The following is an 18,212-nucleotide window of genomic DNA, read 5'->3' as shown; positions in this document are numbered from 1 at the left end:
TTGAATTGAATAACAACATTAATGAGTCTAGAATAAAAGTATACTCATACTGTTGCTAAAATTTTAACTCATCAAATATGTATTACTACATAAGAAAAGCAAAATAAATTCATGCAAATAGGCCAACAGTAACATTCCAAACCAGGAAGATGCTAAAAGAGTTTCACTTAAAGATAAAAATGGATCAAAATTATCATTTTTATTGACATTATTCAACAAATTCTCACCAGTTATATAACATATTTTTAGGCCTGCCTACTTTTGCCAACCTCTTGGCTTAGGTGAAAATTCTTCCAGGAAACACTTTCTGAGCTCCCAAGACTAAATTAATTGTTCTGCTTATACATACTCACAGAACTATGTGCTATGGTTCCACTTATCACAGGTCATTGCGAAATTTGCCTATCTTATATTCTTCTTCAGATTAAGACATTTTCATATTTCTAATTTTATTTATCTCTTGATTATTTTTTTTACAGATTTATTTTATTTATTTGAAAGACAGAGTTTCAGAGAGAGGTAGAGACAGAGAGATAGGTCTTCCATCCACTGGTTTACTCCCCAGATGGCCACAACAGCCAGAGTTGCACCAACCCGAAGCCAGAAGCCAGGAGCTTCCTCCAGGCTTCCCATGTAGGTGCAGGGGCCCAAGGACTTGGGCCATCTTCTACTGCTTTCCCAGGCCATAGAAGAGAGCTGGATGGAAAGTGGAGCAGCCAGGACTCGAGCCGGCACCCATATGGGATGTGGCACTTCAGGTCAGGGCTTTAACCCACTGTACCACAGCGCCAGCCCCTATCTCCTGATTCTACTTCACTTTCTTTAAGACAATAGGTTTAACTGAATAAATGTAATTTGAGTACACTTATTAGATTTTACTGAACAAATGAATAATAACTTAGAATAATTAAAGTTTTATACACAAGTTCCTTTTTGATGCATTTGGGATCTACTTAGTTTTTCTACCATATCCCTCCCACTCCATTTCTATTCTCTTCATTCCACTGAAGTTCAATTTAATCAACAAATCATTCAAATAATATTAAATAAGTGAAGAGTGAAAAAGTACAACTAGACATATACCAGGCACATGTGTATTCACAAAGTCTACAAACTTACATAATACCTTAACAGTTTAAAAGCCAGATTTTAAAGTCAAATGTCTTTAATTTGCATTTGATCTGTGTCTCTTACTTATATGTATACTATACTAAAGAAATTATTTGATCTCACTAAAATGAATATTTTCTCATCGACTTTATGTATATGTTACATGGAAAGGTTGTCAACTCAGTGTCTGGAAAACATAAGGCTCTCAATTAGAGCTATTGTGAGATGTCCTTATTACTATAAACACATGCAACTATATGAACAGTCTTCAAAAAATTCATGGAAAACACATATGGGGGGTAAGCTATGCATGGATTTCAAAATTGTCTGGCACCAAAATAAACATAACTTTTAATTCCACTTTTCTACAGGCTTTGAGAAGTACCCTTCTACATGGATGGCCAGAACACCAAGATGCCAGAAAGTCACAAGTCATATCGAAACCAGAGTCAGACTATTATTCTTGATCCTGTAGTTGGGGCTGTCAAATTGCAGCCTCCATAAACCCCAGTCCCACTTGTTCCCCGTGCTCCACTTATCCATAGCCCTTCCAACCTCTAAGACAATATTCCAAGGGGAAACTAGACTGAGCTCAACCCAGTCTTAACTGCCGCTCCTTGCTCTTCCAGGTCTTTATGTGCCCATCAGTTAAACTTCTCTAGAATCTGAACTCTGCTGTTGACTTCCCAATCCTGCCTGTCTCACCCACCTGCCAGCACTCACCAAACCCCAGGCCCAAGATAGGGACTGAGGATGAAGAGAAACAGCATTGTCAAGAGGCTGGTCCTCTTATTCCTCACTCTGGCCCTTCAGAGAGGGCACTCAGAGGGATCACACACACACAGCCCCAATCAGTGAGCTATGAATGGCACAGTGAGGCACTTCCCCAGGGTCTAGCTTCTGAAGTTCTGGGGTCCCAAAGGCTAGGGTGAATCTCACAGGCTCAGATATTCCAAGACAGGCGGTATCCTGAGAGAGAAGAATCCTCCGAGGATTTCAAAATAGAATGTGCTCTCTGCTACTAGAATAACCCACAGGGAAATCTCTGTGTTTGTTGTGTGAGCATGAGTTTGAGGAAATTTGTACTCTCTGAGTGCTACATTCTTATTGATATAAACGTTTATTTATGTAAATATATATAATGGTTACTTGAGTTACAGAATGAGTAGATGAGAGGAACGATACAGGTTCTTTCTGATTCAAGCCTAAAACAGGTTGGAGAACGCCATGGTTATCACAAAGCAAGTAATATTGATCAAACAGTTCAATTTTCACATAAAACCCTTCCATGGACACTTGCCAGTCCTGTCACTTCAGATTTCAGATATTCACCTTCAGCTTCCCCTCTAGTCACCACTGCTGAGTCCCTTGTTGCTTCTGTTATTGGGCCCTGATTGATTTAATGACTCAATCCTAGGGGTGGGCGTTTGGTGCACATCCCATATGACTGCGTTCCAGTTCTGGCCTAGCTGTCAATGGCAGATTCCTGCTGATGTGTACCCTGTAGGTCATCAGGTGATGGCTCAAGTAGTCAGATTCCCTCGACCCACTTGGGAGACCTGGATTGAATTGTGGACTTCTGGTTTCAGCCCCGCAGCCCCAGCCACTGGGGACACTTGGGGAGTGAACCTGCAGATCAGAACTTCCTCTGCCTTTCAAATAAAAATATGTTGTAAAAGGGTTTCATATTTGATTATTGTCTATAGCCCTTGTCTATACTCTTGAGGAACAGTGATTTTTCTACTTACTACTTGTGGAATTCTTTATTTAGTAGAATGTTAAGCTTGTGATTGTAAAGAAAATTTTAAGTATGTCATTGTAAAAATTTTTTAAAAAATAAGAAAAGGAGGTAGGGTGGGAGTGAGGAAGGGACACTCCTAATTTGCCATTAAGCAGCCCGTTAATAAACTTAAAACCTATTTATTGAGGCCGGCACTGTGGCATAGCCAGGAAGGCCGCCACCTACTGTGGCGGATTCCCAAGTAGGAGCCAGTCACAGCTGCTCCACTTCCAATCCAGCTCTCTGCTATGGCCTGGGAAAGCAGTAGAAGATAGTCCAAGTGCATGGGCCCCTGAACCGGCTCGGAAGACCTGGAGGAAGCTCCTGGCTCCTGGCTCCTGGCTCCTGGCTCCTGGCTCCTGGCTTTGGATTGGCCCAGATCCAGCCGTTGTGGTCATCTGGGGAGTGAACCAGAGGATGGAAGACCTCTCTCTCTTTCTCTCCCTCTCCTTCTCTCTGTGTGACTCTTTCAAATAAATAATATTTGAAAAAGAACTATTTACAGGGTCCCTGGGGTGAAAATCTAGTGATAAGGCCAGTGTTAAAGCCTTTAGAGGGGCTGGCACTGTGGCATAGTGGATAAAGTCGACCAATGCAGTGCCAGAATCCCATGTGGGATCTGGTTCGAGTCCCGGCTGCTCTACTTCCAACCCAGCTCTCTGCTGTGGCCTGAAAGGGCAGTGGAGGATGGCCCAGGGGGTTGGGCCCTTGCACGTGCATGGGAGACCTGGAGGAAACTCCTGGCTCCTGACTTTGGATCAGTGCAGCTCTGGCCTTTGCAGCCAATTGGGGACTGAACCAGTGGATGGAAGACCTCTCTCTCTCTCTCTCTCTCTCTCTGCCTCTCCTTCTCTCTCTGTATAACTCTGACTTTCAAATAAATAAATTTTTAAAGAAAAAAATCCTTTAGATATTATAAAATTCTATACAACAATGTGCCATTGTCATTATATTTCCTGATATGAAGTTTCTTCCCCCTTTTGGTCAAAGGTTAAAAGCAAAGAAAAGCAGAAATCTCATCCTTCGTCTATAACAAAGTCCCTCTATCTCCCTGCTTCTTTCTTTTTCCACAAGGGATTGCTTAGCTACAAGAAGCATCTTCCCACAGAGTTTCCCCATTAGAATGAGCCTCCCGCTTTGGATGGAAGATGACCCGCAGCACTGTGTGTGCCATCTGCACTTGCTGTCCATAGCCCAGGCAGTGGGAGCTCCCCATGCTCACTCACCCTGTTTCAGATGCCCCTGTGATGATTTTCAAGGAAATTTTTACCATGTTCCATAACCATGGGCCTTTCTTCTCAGTTGTCTGCCTAAATTCTTGATATATTATGAAATACAGAATATAGATATATAGAAATACATAGAAAATACATAGAAAATGTATTTCATAATAAATGTATTATGGTTTCCTGAGATAGGACTTTCTGAATTGATTTTTTCAAGAACTTAGGGTGTGGGGCTAAGAGCAAGACTTGGGAAATTAATTTATGACACAATACTGAGATTTACAGAGAGATTTACTTCTGGAGATATCATTTGGTGGTAAAGTAGGTAACAATGGTCTTACCTTTCCCCCGAAAAATTCATATTCCATTAGTCTCTAAAAAAGATTTATCAAAAGGAAGGAAACTGTGTTGGTTGGGAGAGGCACTATTTTGGCTTCTATAAGTAGAGACAATATTTTTTTTTTGTTCTTTGCCTATGATACATATTTCTACAAAGAGCACTTGACCTGACTTTACTTACATAATCCCAGCAGTAAGAATCAGGTGTAAGGAACCACATGGTTATTGTTTGATTTTTAAGTAAATTATTATAATAGTTCTCTGGTCCAGAATACGGTGTGTGTGCATTCAGGATAAAATATTGAAAACCCAGCAAAGCTCAGTGCAAATTTCCAATGTAAACAGTCTTCTACTTTTATGAAATTCAAGCCTGTAAGTCTTGGGCAACTATTTCCCTATGTCTATCCCTGTCTCTATTTTTTATTCTCTGTAGCTACACAAATCCCTGGGATTTAAAAGATTTACCTAAATCATAATCAAATAATGTGCAATGACATCCTCCTCAATAATATTACCAAGCTTAGAAATATGAGGGGACAGGGCCAGCACTGTGGTGTACTAGGATAAACTTCCATCTATAGCATGGGCATCTGATATGCGCATTGTTTGGTGCCCTGGCTGCTCCTCTTCTGATCTAGCTCTGTGCTGCGGTCTGGGAAAGCAGTAGAAGATGACCCAAGTGCTTGGGCCCCTGCACCCATGTGGGAGACCTGGAAGAAGCTCCTGGCTCTTGACTTCATCCTGGCCCTGTACCGGTCATTACGACCATTTGGGGAGTGAACCAGAAGATGGAAGACCTCTCTCTTTCTCCACCTCTCTCTATAACTCTACCTTTCAAATAAATAAAATAAATATTTAAAAATTAATAATAGCAGACTTTCTATAAGTTTTTAAATTAACCTACACATCCAAGAAGCTCAACAAACTAATCAGGATAAACTCAAAAATTCACAGCATAATAATGAAAATATTGAAAGACAAAGACAAAAGGAGAACTTTGGAAACATCAAGAGAGAGGGACTATAAGTTCCAGGGATACTGAAAGAGATTAGTAGCCATGCAGGTGAAAACGTTGTGGGATTATATTTCTAAAATGCTGAAAGACAATTCAGTGAACTAAGAAAAATATCTAGCATACACCCTTTGAAAATGAAAGAGACATTCAACAAACTGGTATAGAATGGAACTCCCTTAATCTGATAAAGGGCATCAGTGAAAATTAAACTGCCCAATAATAGCAAATAACACTACCCAGATGGGGCCGGCGCTATGGCATAGTGGGTAAAGCATGCAGTGCCAGCATCCCATATAGGCACTGGTTCAAGACCCAGCTGCTCCACTTCCTATCCATCTCTCTGCTATGGCCTAGGAAAGCAGTAGAAGATGGCCCAAGTCCTTGGGCGCCTGCACCTGCATGGGAGACCTGGAAGAAGCTCCTGGCTCCTGGCTTCAGATTGGCACAGCTCTGGCCATTATGGTCATCTGGGAGTGAACCAGCAAATGGAAGACCTCTCTCTCTCTCTCTCTCTCTCTCTCTGTATAACTCTTTCAAATAAATAAATAAATATTAAAAAAAAACACTACCCAGAATAAAAGGAGTAAGTAACAGTACTTCTATTCACAGATGACATGAACATATATATATATATATATATATTTAAAACCCTGATAAATAAACCCAGAAAGATTGCAAATCAACATATAATACTGACAATCAATACAAAAATCAGAGAACAAAATTATAGAGCTCCCAGAAGAAAACTTAAGGAAAGATATTCATGATGTTGAATTGGGCAAAGTCTCCTTAGATATAACACCAAAAGCATGAACAACAAAAGAAAACATAGGTAAACCGAGCTACATCAAACTTAAAAATAAAAATTTCATGTTTATTTAAAGGACATCATCGGGCTGGCGCCGCGGCTCAATAGGCTAATCCTCCACCTAGCGGCGCTGGCACCCTAGGTTCTAGTCCCAGTCGGGGCACCAGATTCTGTCCCAGTTGCCCCTCTTCCAGGCCAGCTCTCTGCTGTGGCCCGGGAGTGCAGTGGAGGATGGCCCAAGTGCTTGGGCCCTGCACCCCATGGGAGACCAGGAGAAGCACCTGGCTCCTGGCTTCGGATCAGCGCAATGCGCAAGCCACAGCGCGCTGGCCGTGGCGGCCATTGGAGGGTGAACCAACGGCAAAAGGAAGACCTTTCTCTCTCTCTCTCTCTCTCTCTCTCTCTCACTGTCCACTCTGCCTGTCAAAAAATTAAAAAATAAATAAATAAATAAAGGACATCAAGAAAATAAAAAAACTCTTAAAATGAAAAGAGATACTTTTAAATTATATAAAGATCTAGTATGTAGAATAAAGAATCCTTACAATTCAATAAAAAGTTAAATATTCAAATAACAATATGGGCAAAAAAAACTTAATAGACAGCTCTCCAAAGCAGATAAGATAAAATGACCAGTAAGCACATGAACAAGCCATTGACATCATTAATCTTCAGGGAGATGTAAATCAAAACCACAATGAACTATCCTTCCACATTTGCTAAAATGTACACGTTCAAAATTTCACATTAACAGTAAGTGTTGGTGAGGATATGGGGAACAGTAAGTGTTGGTGAGGATGTGAAATAGCACAGCCACTCTGAAAAACTGACTGGCAAATCCTTAAACAATTAAACAGATAGTGAATATGTAATCCAGTCATTCCATTCTTAAATATATACCCAAGTGATATAAAAATATTTTAACACAGAAACTTGTACATAAATACTTTTATCAGCACTATTCATAATAGCAAGCAAAGGAAGATAACCCAAATGTCCATCAATAGATGAATTTATAAATAAAATACATTATATATGTGCAATAAAATATTATTTGGTCATACTAAGAAATGAAGTACTGAGTTAATGAAAGAGATGCAAGGTGAAAAAGAAGCGTTGTTTTGAATACAGACACTAGGAAGGTGAAGAATGAAAAAAGTCCCACGAAGAAAATGTTTTGGCAAAACAATGAGAAGACAAGGGGCAGACAGAGTAAGATTGAGAGCATAGAAAAGAGCTAGTTTTGGAACAGTAAATGAAAATTTCCAGGCCAAAAACCTTTAAATTGGGGTTGAATATCCCCCAGTTGTCACCCTGGATGTTCAGGATATCTTTCAGTAGATCATGTCCATCTGGCTGCATACCAAAGCACACACTTCTGTGCCTTAGATCCTTGTGTTGAATAGGGTGGGGGACCAGAGCTGAGAAAGGAAAAGGTGCACAAGGGATAAGAACTCCCATTCCCAAAGGAAAAGGGGGAATAAACAGTGGATGAGGCAAGAGTTGAGATTCAATTCTGTATATTAAGGAAGACTGAGCTATGCATGAAACCTGGGAATGAGAAACAATCTGAGAAGCTGACATTAGGGAGGTAAGTCTGGGTCTGATATTTTCAGGATGGTGAGAAGACACTAATGTGGAAGAGAGGGCAGGAAATGAGTCACAGATAAGTACACAGCACTGTAGTAAAGTTCAAGGAGGGGCAAGCAAGTTCAAGTGAAGTGAATTTTGCTTTCCTGGGGAGTAAGATGGGAGAGGGCAGTTTAGAGAATTCCTTTCCAGGTGATGATGGAGAGACTTGTGAAGAACTGACCCTTGGCTTCCAAGGAGGAAGCAGGAATCGTAAATGACACATAGATTTTATTCTCAGACATTGAGGTAGAATGGCACTGCAAATTAAACACTGCATATGAGGAACGATGTATAAAAAGTGCATAGGTTATGTTCCTCAACAGAATAGTCAGGAAGAGGATTAAATAACAGGTATTAGGAATTCACCAGAATGATAGAAGGGATATTGTCTCCTGCAGAAAGAAAAGAATTAAAGGATAGAGTAGGATATCTAGAATAGAGAGAAAAGAAGATAAAGAAAATTATTCTTATTGTCATCATTTATCTACTATTGCATAGATAAGTCCATTGTTGTAACAGGGCTGGGAGGAGAGGAGAGGTTTGGAGACAGCATTTATTCATTAGGAAAGCAATAAGGAGTGAATTGAAGGATGACAGAGATGTTCCGGTGGAAATTGCCTAGATTTGTAAATGACCAGATATATGAATTTGTCAAACAAAAACTACTGCCTAAGAATAGAAACCAGGAATGATCCAGAATGAGTAACTGCTGATGATTAAAAGAAAGAGATGTGGTAAGATGTGATCAGCATCACTCAGGTTTATGACTGAGGAACTCAAGCTGGCAGAGGTGAGGCCTGAAGACAGGAGAAAGTGAATAAAATCTGTTTCTGTTCTTGTACTTAACTTTGTATGCAATGTTGAATATCCTACCTCTGCCCTGCCTGTACTCTGAAAATGTAAATTTCCTTGGCAGACAAGAGTTGTTTCAGATATACACTGCAGGGGAGAAATGTTTTCAAAGAGAGGAAAAGAGGAAATTCATGGAATGGTGTTGGGTATATAATATAAGGAATGCGTGAATCAGAAAAAGAAGCTGCCAGGCAGACAGCTTGCAGAGGATTTACTGGATTTGCTGACTGGTTTGGGGGTGTGGAATTGCCAAAATGTTCCTGCACTGAACTGAAAGTGGGAAACACCAAGATGGATGTGAGGAAGACACTGTGAGGGCAGGATGCCTTGGAGCTCGCTATTTAGAGAGAGCTGACACCATGCTGGAGAAGGAAGGTTAGTGCATGTGCTGATGTCACCGCCTAAGGTGGGAACGTTCAGTGGAGGATGACCATGAGTGATGCTGTGGGAAGAATGAGCACAACAAACGGTGCAAACAAGACACAAGAAAAGATCTATGATGATACACCTGCAATTTTTCTGGTGTGGATATGTTCGGTGTCAATGTAAGCTTACATGGCTGGCTATGTGGTTTACTTATTCTCTAATCTTTTGAACAATTCACTAAGTAAACAAACCCTACCCAGACACAATTCTGGCTCCTGGGAAATTGACAATATATTGGGGATGAAGGTATTCAGTCTAAGAGGAACACAAGGAAACAGAAGGAGAACAGAGAAACAGAGGGTGAACAGGAGTACATAGGTGGCATCTACCTCAGCCCTCTTAAAGGATGAGAAAAATCTTACTAGATCTCTAAACAGTTTACATTAAATGGGACAAAGGAGGTAGAGGAAGCAGAACATATAAAAGACAAAAGAGAAAGAAGAGCAGGTTCAGTGATCTACATGTTTGAGTAGAGAAACCAAGGAGGGTAGGGGGGAAAATGATTATTATCCATAATTGAGAAAGAATCATGTTCAAAATTACCTTTTAGAAATGGAAAATTTATTCCTGGAGGATGACTTAGAGAATAGGAGGAGTACAGTTAGGAGAATAGTTAAGAGGTCTTTGAATAAGTGAATCTGGAGCCTGGAAAGCAATATAGATGGCAGATATAGTTATGGGAAGTATTAGAACATGTGGGCTAAATGAAGCCAACACAGCAGACAAGACTGGCCACAGAAAGTGAAGAGTGAAGAGAACATCGACAGACCCATTGGCAATGACAGGAGTAGTCCATCCTGCAGCGACGCAGCTGATGTTAGTGAGGACTGGGAGCACGGCCAGGGGAAGAGAAGAACTAGTGGAAGGTGGAAAAATCATAGCAAAACAGAGTGCATCATGGGAAGGAGTGATTTTTAAAGGGAAGAGAGACAATGTGATAACTAGTGAGAGATGTTGCAAGAATATTGTTTTATTATTATCTGTTATATATGTTAGCATATCTGGTATTTTTTATTATTGCTATTTTTTGTCTTATAAGTTAAAAAGAAACAAATGCTTTCAAATAATAAAGATCCAAAAATTTGGAAGAAACTGAAGCTGTCGAAAAAAGAAGTTAGTGGATGAGACAAAGTCTCTAAAGTAAGAGGAAAGAAGGGAATTCAGAGAGCAGATGGGGAAATCATCCTTGAAGACATACATACAGACACACATATAAACACATATATACACAGGTGAATTCATGCATGCAAGTATACATCTGTATTTGTATGTGTACATGTATGTTTATTTTTTTATTTTTTTATTTTTTGACAGGCAGAGTTGGAAAGCAAGAGAGAGAGAGAGAGAGAGAAAGGCCCTCCCCACTCCATTGGTTCACCCCTCAATGGCCGCTGAGGCCGGCGCACTGCGCTGATCCAAAGCCAGGAGCCAGGTGTTTCTCCTGGTCTCCCATGCGGGTGCAAGGCCCAAGCACTTGGGCCATCCTCCACTGCACTCCCGGGCCAGAGCAGAGAGCTGGACTGAAAGAGAAGCAACCGGGACAGAATCCGGCACCCCAACCGGGACTAGAACCCGGGGTGCCAGTGCCGCAGGCAGAGGATTAGCCTATTGAGCCGTGGCGCCGGCCCATGTATGTTTATTTTTAAAACAAGGAATCTTTCTTTAAGATAAGTAAAGTAAAATATATTACAACTATGATGAAGGAAACATTACAAAGCAGAATGGACATTGGTGCCCTTTTCTCTCAGAATAGAAGAAGTGAGGGAGAAACAGTACCAAGATAACATAAATTTATGGGAGGGAAGTAATCATGTTAGGATGGAGTTCATGGTCATCTTAAATTATCAGCCATGTAGGAGCCAAGTTCAGCTGAGAGGGAGAAAGAGGATTTGAATGGTGATAAAAGTTGTATCTTTACTGTGAAAATAATTTATTAGTACTGAAGAGAGGTCAAGTGTCTTAATATGCAGTAAAGGCTGCCTGTAGGAGTGCATTGTTTTTTTTTCATATCCTGACTAGTAAGCTAAAGATAACACTACTTAGATTTAGTTTCAGAGTGAATGTGACAGAAACCAGTGGAAAGTTACTGGTCCTGGCAAAAGGAATGATGGACATCTAGGTTAGATACAGAAAAAGATCAAACAAGTGCTTAAATCAGTGGTTCACAACCTTTAGCATGAATTAGAATCACCTCTTGCTAAAATACACATTGCTATTCCCAAGCCCAATATGCTTGCAATAGGGCCCAATAATTTACAACGCCACACTTCAGAAACATAGCTCCCTAGCTTCCTTCCTTCTCTGGATGGTAACACCACATTTCTCATGATAGACATGATTCTGGAAGTATTGCCCAATGTAATGACTTCAAAGAAAAAACTTAATTTAATATACCAATAGGAAAACAAGTATGTTCATTTTAAAAATTGGAAAATTTTTGCTCAGAGAAAGCAGTGACTTGTCTACAAGCCTCAATGTGCACTCTGCTAGGCTGAAGTTCTTTTTCTCCTATGGCACAGGTGAGAACATTGCAGAAAGCCATGGCCCTATCTACTAACAACATAGCTTCTCTAAATGACTCAGATACTCGCCTGGCAGGCTGCTTGCTCACAGGCATCCCTGGGCTGGAGTACCTACACATGTGGCTCTCCATACCCTTTTTCACCATGTACATAGCTGCACTGGCAGGCAACGGCACCCTGATCTGCATCATTGTCTCCCAACCAAGCCTTCATGAGCCCATGTACATCTTCCTGTCCATGCTGGCCAGTGCTGACATCCTGCTCTCCACCTCCACCATGCCCAAGACACTGGCCAATTTCTGGTTTGGTTCCAGCCATATTTCCTTTGATGGCTGCCTCACACAGATGTTCTTCATCCACTTCCTCTTCGTGGCTGATTCTGCAGTCCTGCTGGCCATGGCCTTTGACCGCTATGTGGCCATCTGCTCCCCTCTGCGGTACTCCACAATCCTCACAAGCAAGGCCATTGGGAAGATCGCGACCACCACCCTGACCCGCAGCTTCATCATCATGTTTCCATCCATCTTTCTCCTCAAGCGCCTGCACTATTGCAGGAACAACATCATTGCACACACATTTTGTGAACACATGGGCATTGCCCGTCTGTCCTGTTCTGATATCTCCATAAATGTCTGGTATGGGTTGGCAGCTGCTCTCCTCTCCACAGGCCTGGACATCATCCTTATTGCTGTTTCCTATGTCCACATCCTCCAAGCTGTCTTCCGCCTCTCTTCCAGAGAAGCCCGGTCCAAAGCCTTCAGCACCTGTGGATCCCACGTCTGTGTCATTCTACTATTCTATGTCCCTGCCCTCTTTTCCGTCTTTGCCTACAGGTTTGGTGGGAGATTCATACCAGGCTATGTCCATATCCTCCTGGCCAATCTCTATGTGGTCATCCCACCTATGCTTAACCCCATTATTTATGGAATAAGAACCAAACAAATTTGGGAAGGGGCTAAGCAGATGTGTTTAAATCTTGCCAAGGAATCTACATAAATCTCCCAACTTGGCCTCTACTAAATCCATTTCTATACCTATTAACTGTCCTACATTTAACCCATTATGATAGTTCCATTTATGTCTCAATTTATCTAAGATTGTCAGGGCAAGCATTGTTGTATAGCAGGTTGGGTCACCACCTTCGACAGCAGCATTCCATATGAGGTCGAGTCCCAGACGCTCCACTTCCAATCTAGCTCCCTACAAATGGGCCTGGGAAAGCAGCAGAAGATTCCCCAAGTTCTTGGGCCCCTAGACCTATGCAGGAAACACAGATGAAGCTCTAGGCTCCTGGCTTCAGCTTGGCCCAGCCCTGGCCATTGCAGTCATTTAGGGAGTGAACCAGCAGATGGAAGATCACTTGTTCTCTGTCTCTCTCTTTCTCTCTATAACTCTGCCTTTCAAATAAATAAACAAAACTTAAAAAAAGTCAACTATACAAATCCACCTCATTTCTTTTCTTAGAAAGAAACTATAGTAATATCTGTAGTAATATCTCTTCATTTTCTACCTATTAGTCAAATACAATCTCATCCCTCATTAGTTCAAGAAGAACTAATTTGATGAAATAACATAAATTATCCTAAATTTGCCATTGAAACCAGACTTTTTTTCACCCTCCACTTGTATTTGCTCCCTAATGTGTTCTAAATTACCTGCATTTAACTTTCACACTAATATCTTTCTCATGATGGGAACCCCTGAGATCTTTCATGTCTAAAAATTTATAATCCCATAGGATGATACTTAATTTTCCTACCAGCTACACAAATTCATGATCATACATGTGTCTATACTCAAGGTCATAGATACTAACACAGAACAGCAATTGTAGGTTGATACATCAATCTTTCAGTTTAAATATGAGCATTTAATTTCAAAAACTTTTTATCAGTAACCTGAACTACCATTACCTGTTTTGGACAGAATTTTTCTCAAAATACAAATAATTGCATAAGGATAGAAAACTCTTCTTTCCAAATATGCTTTGTATTGAAAGTTTATATCCATCATTAAAATTAGAAGTCAAAATACTATTCATATCTAATAGCTATGGATCTATGTGAACTTTAAAGAAACAAATATAAATACCTATATGTTATTTCATAATGCATTCACTTACCATTAATTATTAACATCAAGCATTAGCCTAGGTTAATGTTCCTTGAGATTAAGAAGAACAACACAACCTGAATTCAATTTTTTTTCCCCTTTGGAGGAACACAAAGAGAAAGAGAGGCAAGCAGACAAAGAGAAGTGCTTCCACTCCCCAAACGCCCAAAACAGCTGGAGCTGGACCTGACACGAAGTCAAGATCTGGGAACTTAATATAGTCACTTATGGGTGACAGGAGTGTAACCACTTGAGCCATCACTGTTACCTCTCAGGGTCTGTATTAGCAGGAAGCTGCAGTTAGGAGTGGGAACCAGACATCGAGTCCAATGAGGAATGCAGGCATCTTACTGGGTTCTTACCCACAAAGCCAATGTCTGCCTCTCAGCCTGAGTTTTAGCCCAAGATCTACACATTCCTGAAAATATCCACATCTCAACCCTGCCCACTCCCATACTTAGCTTACAGCAGCAGGTCCATCTTCTCAGAGTCTCTACCACTTTTCGCTGTTTTGTTGGATCATGAACATATTCCTTCTTGTTTTATTAGAAATCATCTTATGTTTATGCTTGAACTCCCTGTCTAGATTCTGCATTCCTTGAAGAAAATGACTAATTTGCAAGTCTTTATTTCTGTCATTCCAGCGTATGAGAATCTGCTAGCTGTATACAACGCTCACTAAAATTTAACATCACTTTTCTATGCTTCATTCATTCTTTGAGGGAGTTCTTCTCATGCCTGAGATTCAATCTCATGTAGGAAAAAGAACTATGCAGATGCCAAGAGATGTGGATTTAAAGCCCATAGGAACTTCTCACTTGTTCAATAAGCTTAGGAGCTTGCATAACATCAACATACTTAATTGTGTCCCTGTCTACAAGGAAGAGAATGATACACAATACATCTATTGCATAGGAGCATTCAGAGAATGTTCATTTCATTTCATTTCTCCTTTCCTTATAAATTCTAAATTGTCCAGTAAAGGATTTCAAAAGTTGGAGAAAGGTTTCATTTGGAATCAAAAATAGGGATATCTAGAACAGCATGGAGTATCTGAATAATGATCTTGAATTTTGGGTTCGTAGTCTCTGACATAACAGGGATACTGTGTAATCACAGTTCTTGATGGTCTCAAAGAGTGAGTGAATAGTGGTGAACACTGTCAGAAGGGAAGTGTGAAAAGTCATTCCAAAAGAATTCACTGCTGTCTGCTCCAGCTCATGGACAAAAAAGGAGAAGAGATAGAACTGGTGTTCTCTCTCTTTCTCTCCCTTTTTTTTTTTTTTTTTTTATAGGCAGAGTGGACAGTGAGAGAGAGAGACAGAGAGAAAGGTCTTCCTTTTGCCGTTGGTTCACCCTCCAATGGCCACCGCAGCTGGCGTGCTGTGGCCTGCGCATCACGCTGATCCAAAGCCAGAAGCCAGGTGCTTATCCTGGTCTCCCAAGCGGGTGCAGGGCCCAAGCACTTGGGCCATCCTCCACTGTACTCCCTGGCCACAGCAGAGAGCTGGCCTGGAAGAGGGGCAACCGGGACAGAATCCGGTGCCCCAACCGGGACTAGAACCCGGTGTGCCGGCGTTGCAAGGCGGAGGATTAGCCTAGTGAGCCGCGGCGCCGGCAGAACTGGTGTTCTCTGGAGCAGGGGAACACTCTCTTGATCCCTAGGGCATCACCCCACCATTCTTTCCCCCGTGTATATGACATGGGACCCACCTCGTGCCTGCACTGTGTCATGGCAACTTAAGCTGCAGATTGCCATGCCAGCATCCCATATTAGGAGTGCCTGTTTGAGTCTCAGCTGCTGTACTTTTGATCCAGCTTCTTGCTAACACACCTGGGAAGACAGCAGAAGATACCTGGACCCCTGCCACCCACGTGGGAGACACAGATGGAGTTCCTGGCTCCATGCTTCAGCTTGGCTTAGTCATGGCTGTTGTAGCCATTTGAGGGAGTGAACAAGCAGATAAAAGATAGCTCTCCATCTGTTTCTCTCTCTCTCTCTCTCTCTCTCTCTCTCTCTCTCTCTTCTTTCCTCTCTCCTCTCTCCTTCTCTCTGCATTTCAAATAAACAAATATAAATCCTTTTTTTTAAAATGAGCCTCACCTGTTCTCCACAGCCCAAGCCAGCTATTTCTTGGCTCTCTCTACCTTAAGTACATATTAGTAGTACTCTAGGATTTTTTAAGTGATCTCAAAATTATTTAGATCCTTAAACAGTGATTTATTAACTCCATATTGTGGAGTAAGGAAAACGTATAAAGCCAAAATTAATCAATGATTAATTTACTGTCTAGTTAGCACACTGTTGTTCTCTAACTCAACTCTTTAGTTTTTTTAAACATGAAACACATGAATACACACACACACATATATATACACACACGTGTATGTGTTTCATGTGTGTGTATATATATACACATGTGTGTATATATATATATGTGTGTGTGTATATATATATATATATATACACTTAGTGCTCAAAATCTTGGCATAGTTCTCTCTTGCTCCGTAAAATACATTTGTTTTACTTCCCATCGCTCTGGGACTGACGTCTTATCTTTTCTGAACAAAGCACAGACTGGGAATGATTGCATACTTTGACTCTGATACTCTCAGCAGGCTTTTCTGGACCCTCCTGTCCCTTCCAGACACTTTGTCCTTTCCTCTCCTCCGCTCTGAGGCACTTTCCTTGTGCTGTCCACATCTGCACATGTAAGCAGACAGTATGAAGTCAGGGGGCCTACAGCTTCCCTATTGAGGGTATCACCTCCTCTACCAGACTTATTTTGGCATTGGGTAAAGAAACATAGAGCATTTTGCTCCTTTAAAGTGTCACCCCAGCTTGGAGAAACAGCACAGAAAAGTAGATCTTCCACCAGCTTGTTTTCTCCTCAAATGCCTGCCACAGCCAGGGCTGTTGTTATTACCAATCCTTGCCCTGTGTCCTAAGCAATAATCCTGATATGTTAAGTGTTCAATGCATTCAGCGTTGTTGTAATGCCATGCTGAATCCATTCTAGACTACATGGAGCCTAGAAGTGCAAGTGCTTAGAGTACCCTTGGACCTACAGATGTCAAAAAATCTGTGCCCCCATAATCTTCACACCTCTTGACCTACATGGTTCAGATCACCCCACCACGCCTCAGAACCCCATGCACTTCTTTCCCTTTTAATGCCAATAATATTTAATGCTATTGAATATTTTACTTTTAAAAAATCTATTCAACACTTGATGAGCATTTGGATTAACTCTAGTTTTATAAATGCTAATGAGTAAAAACTGCTATGCACATTTGTGTACACATCTTTCTGTAAACTTGTTTTCATTTCTCTTGAGTAGAATCCTAAGAGTGGATTTGCTGGGTCATATGATAAGCTTATAACTAATTTTAAGATCCCTTGAATTATTACCAAGTATATTCAAATATTTTCTTTTTTAAGATTTATTTATTTATTTGAAAGTCAGAATTATAGAGAGAGACACAGAGACCTTCCATCTGCTTGTTCATTCCCCAGATGACCTCAATAGCCAGGGCTGGGCCAGACAAAGCCAGAAGCCAGGAGCTTCTTCCAGGTCTCCCACAGGGGTGGCAGAGGCCTGAGAACTTGGGCCATCTTCCACTGCTTTTTCCAGGATATTAGCAGGGAGTTGGATCAGAAGTGGAGCAGCTGGGACACTAACTGGCAGCTATATGAGATGCTGTCATTGCAGCATTTACCTGCTATTGCATTTACCTGCTAAGTCACAATGCCAGCACTTCATTCATAACTTTTCCATTCCAGAATTCCCAGTTTCCCAGCTCAAGATGAGAAATTGGCAACTGAGAAAATAGGAATGGCCTTAGTTATCAAACAAAATGGAAAAAGGTCTGCCCACTGAGAAAGATTTTCTTTTTTAAATGAGCCTCTGGCCCCAGAAATGAAGCTGTCTGCTGACAAGGGGGGAGCTTAAAAGGTGTCAGCCAGGGGATTTATAAGGATGCTAGGCCACTGGTAGACATAACCATTCCTGGGACCCAGGAGAAGCTCTGGGCACAAGCAGGCTTCAACAGGCAGCATCATTCACAGGCCAGGATAAGGTGGCTCTCCCTAAAATCTCATGATGAGAGGTGATCTGAAGTACACTGTATGCAGCCTCTTAGTCCTGGGGACATGAGGGACTCACTGGAGCAGGGACACTGTCTGCCTGTCTTGTTTGGCCTGAGGAATGTACAGGACAGTCTCTTGATGCTTAATGCCATTCCTTCCATGTTACAACAGGACTCTCGCCCTACCCTTGACCTGGATTCCCTCCTTCCTTCTCTTTCTTGGATACCCTCCCGCTCCACCTTTCTAAACCCCAAGCCACTCACCTAATTAGTATCCTTGGGCAGGAGGTTTGGCATTCTT

General features: G+C 41.4%; 2 protein-coding genes across 9 annotated transcripts in view; both read left to right on the top strand.

Moving 5' to 3' along the window:
- Positions 1-18,212, top strand: part of TRIM6 (tripartite motif containing 6) — a 92,806-nt gene that overhangs the window by 53,368 nt on the left and 21,226 nt on the right. The window lies entirely within an intron of this gene.
- Positions 11,699-12,706, top strand: OR52B6 (olfactory receptor family 52 subfamily B member 6). Its single transcript, NM_001171471.1, has one exon. The coding sequence runs from the start codon at positions 11,699-11,701 to the stop codon at positions 12,704-12,706; it is 1,008 nt and encodes a 335-aa protein (NP_001164942.1).

Source organism: Oryctolagus cuniculus, chromosome 1 (assembly GCF_964237555.1).
Source record: "Oryctolagus cuniculus chromosome 1, mOryCun1.1, whole genome shotgun sequence".
NCBI lineage: Eukaryota > Metazoa > Chordata > Mammalia > Lagomorpha > Leporidae > Oryctolagus > Oryctolagus cuniculus.
The sequence above is the reverse complement of the archived record's forward strand: the minus strand, read 5'-3'. Positions and strand labels throughout refer to the sequence as shown.

What these genes read in the sequence shown, in the direction of transcription:
- OR52B6 (NM_001171471.1), top strand. Translation starts at nt 11,699, where the DNA reads ATGGCACAGGTGAGAACATTGCAGAAAGCCATGGCCCTATCTACTAAC.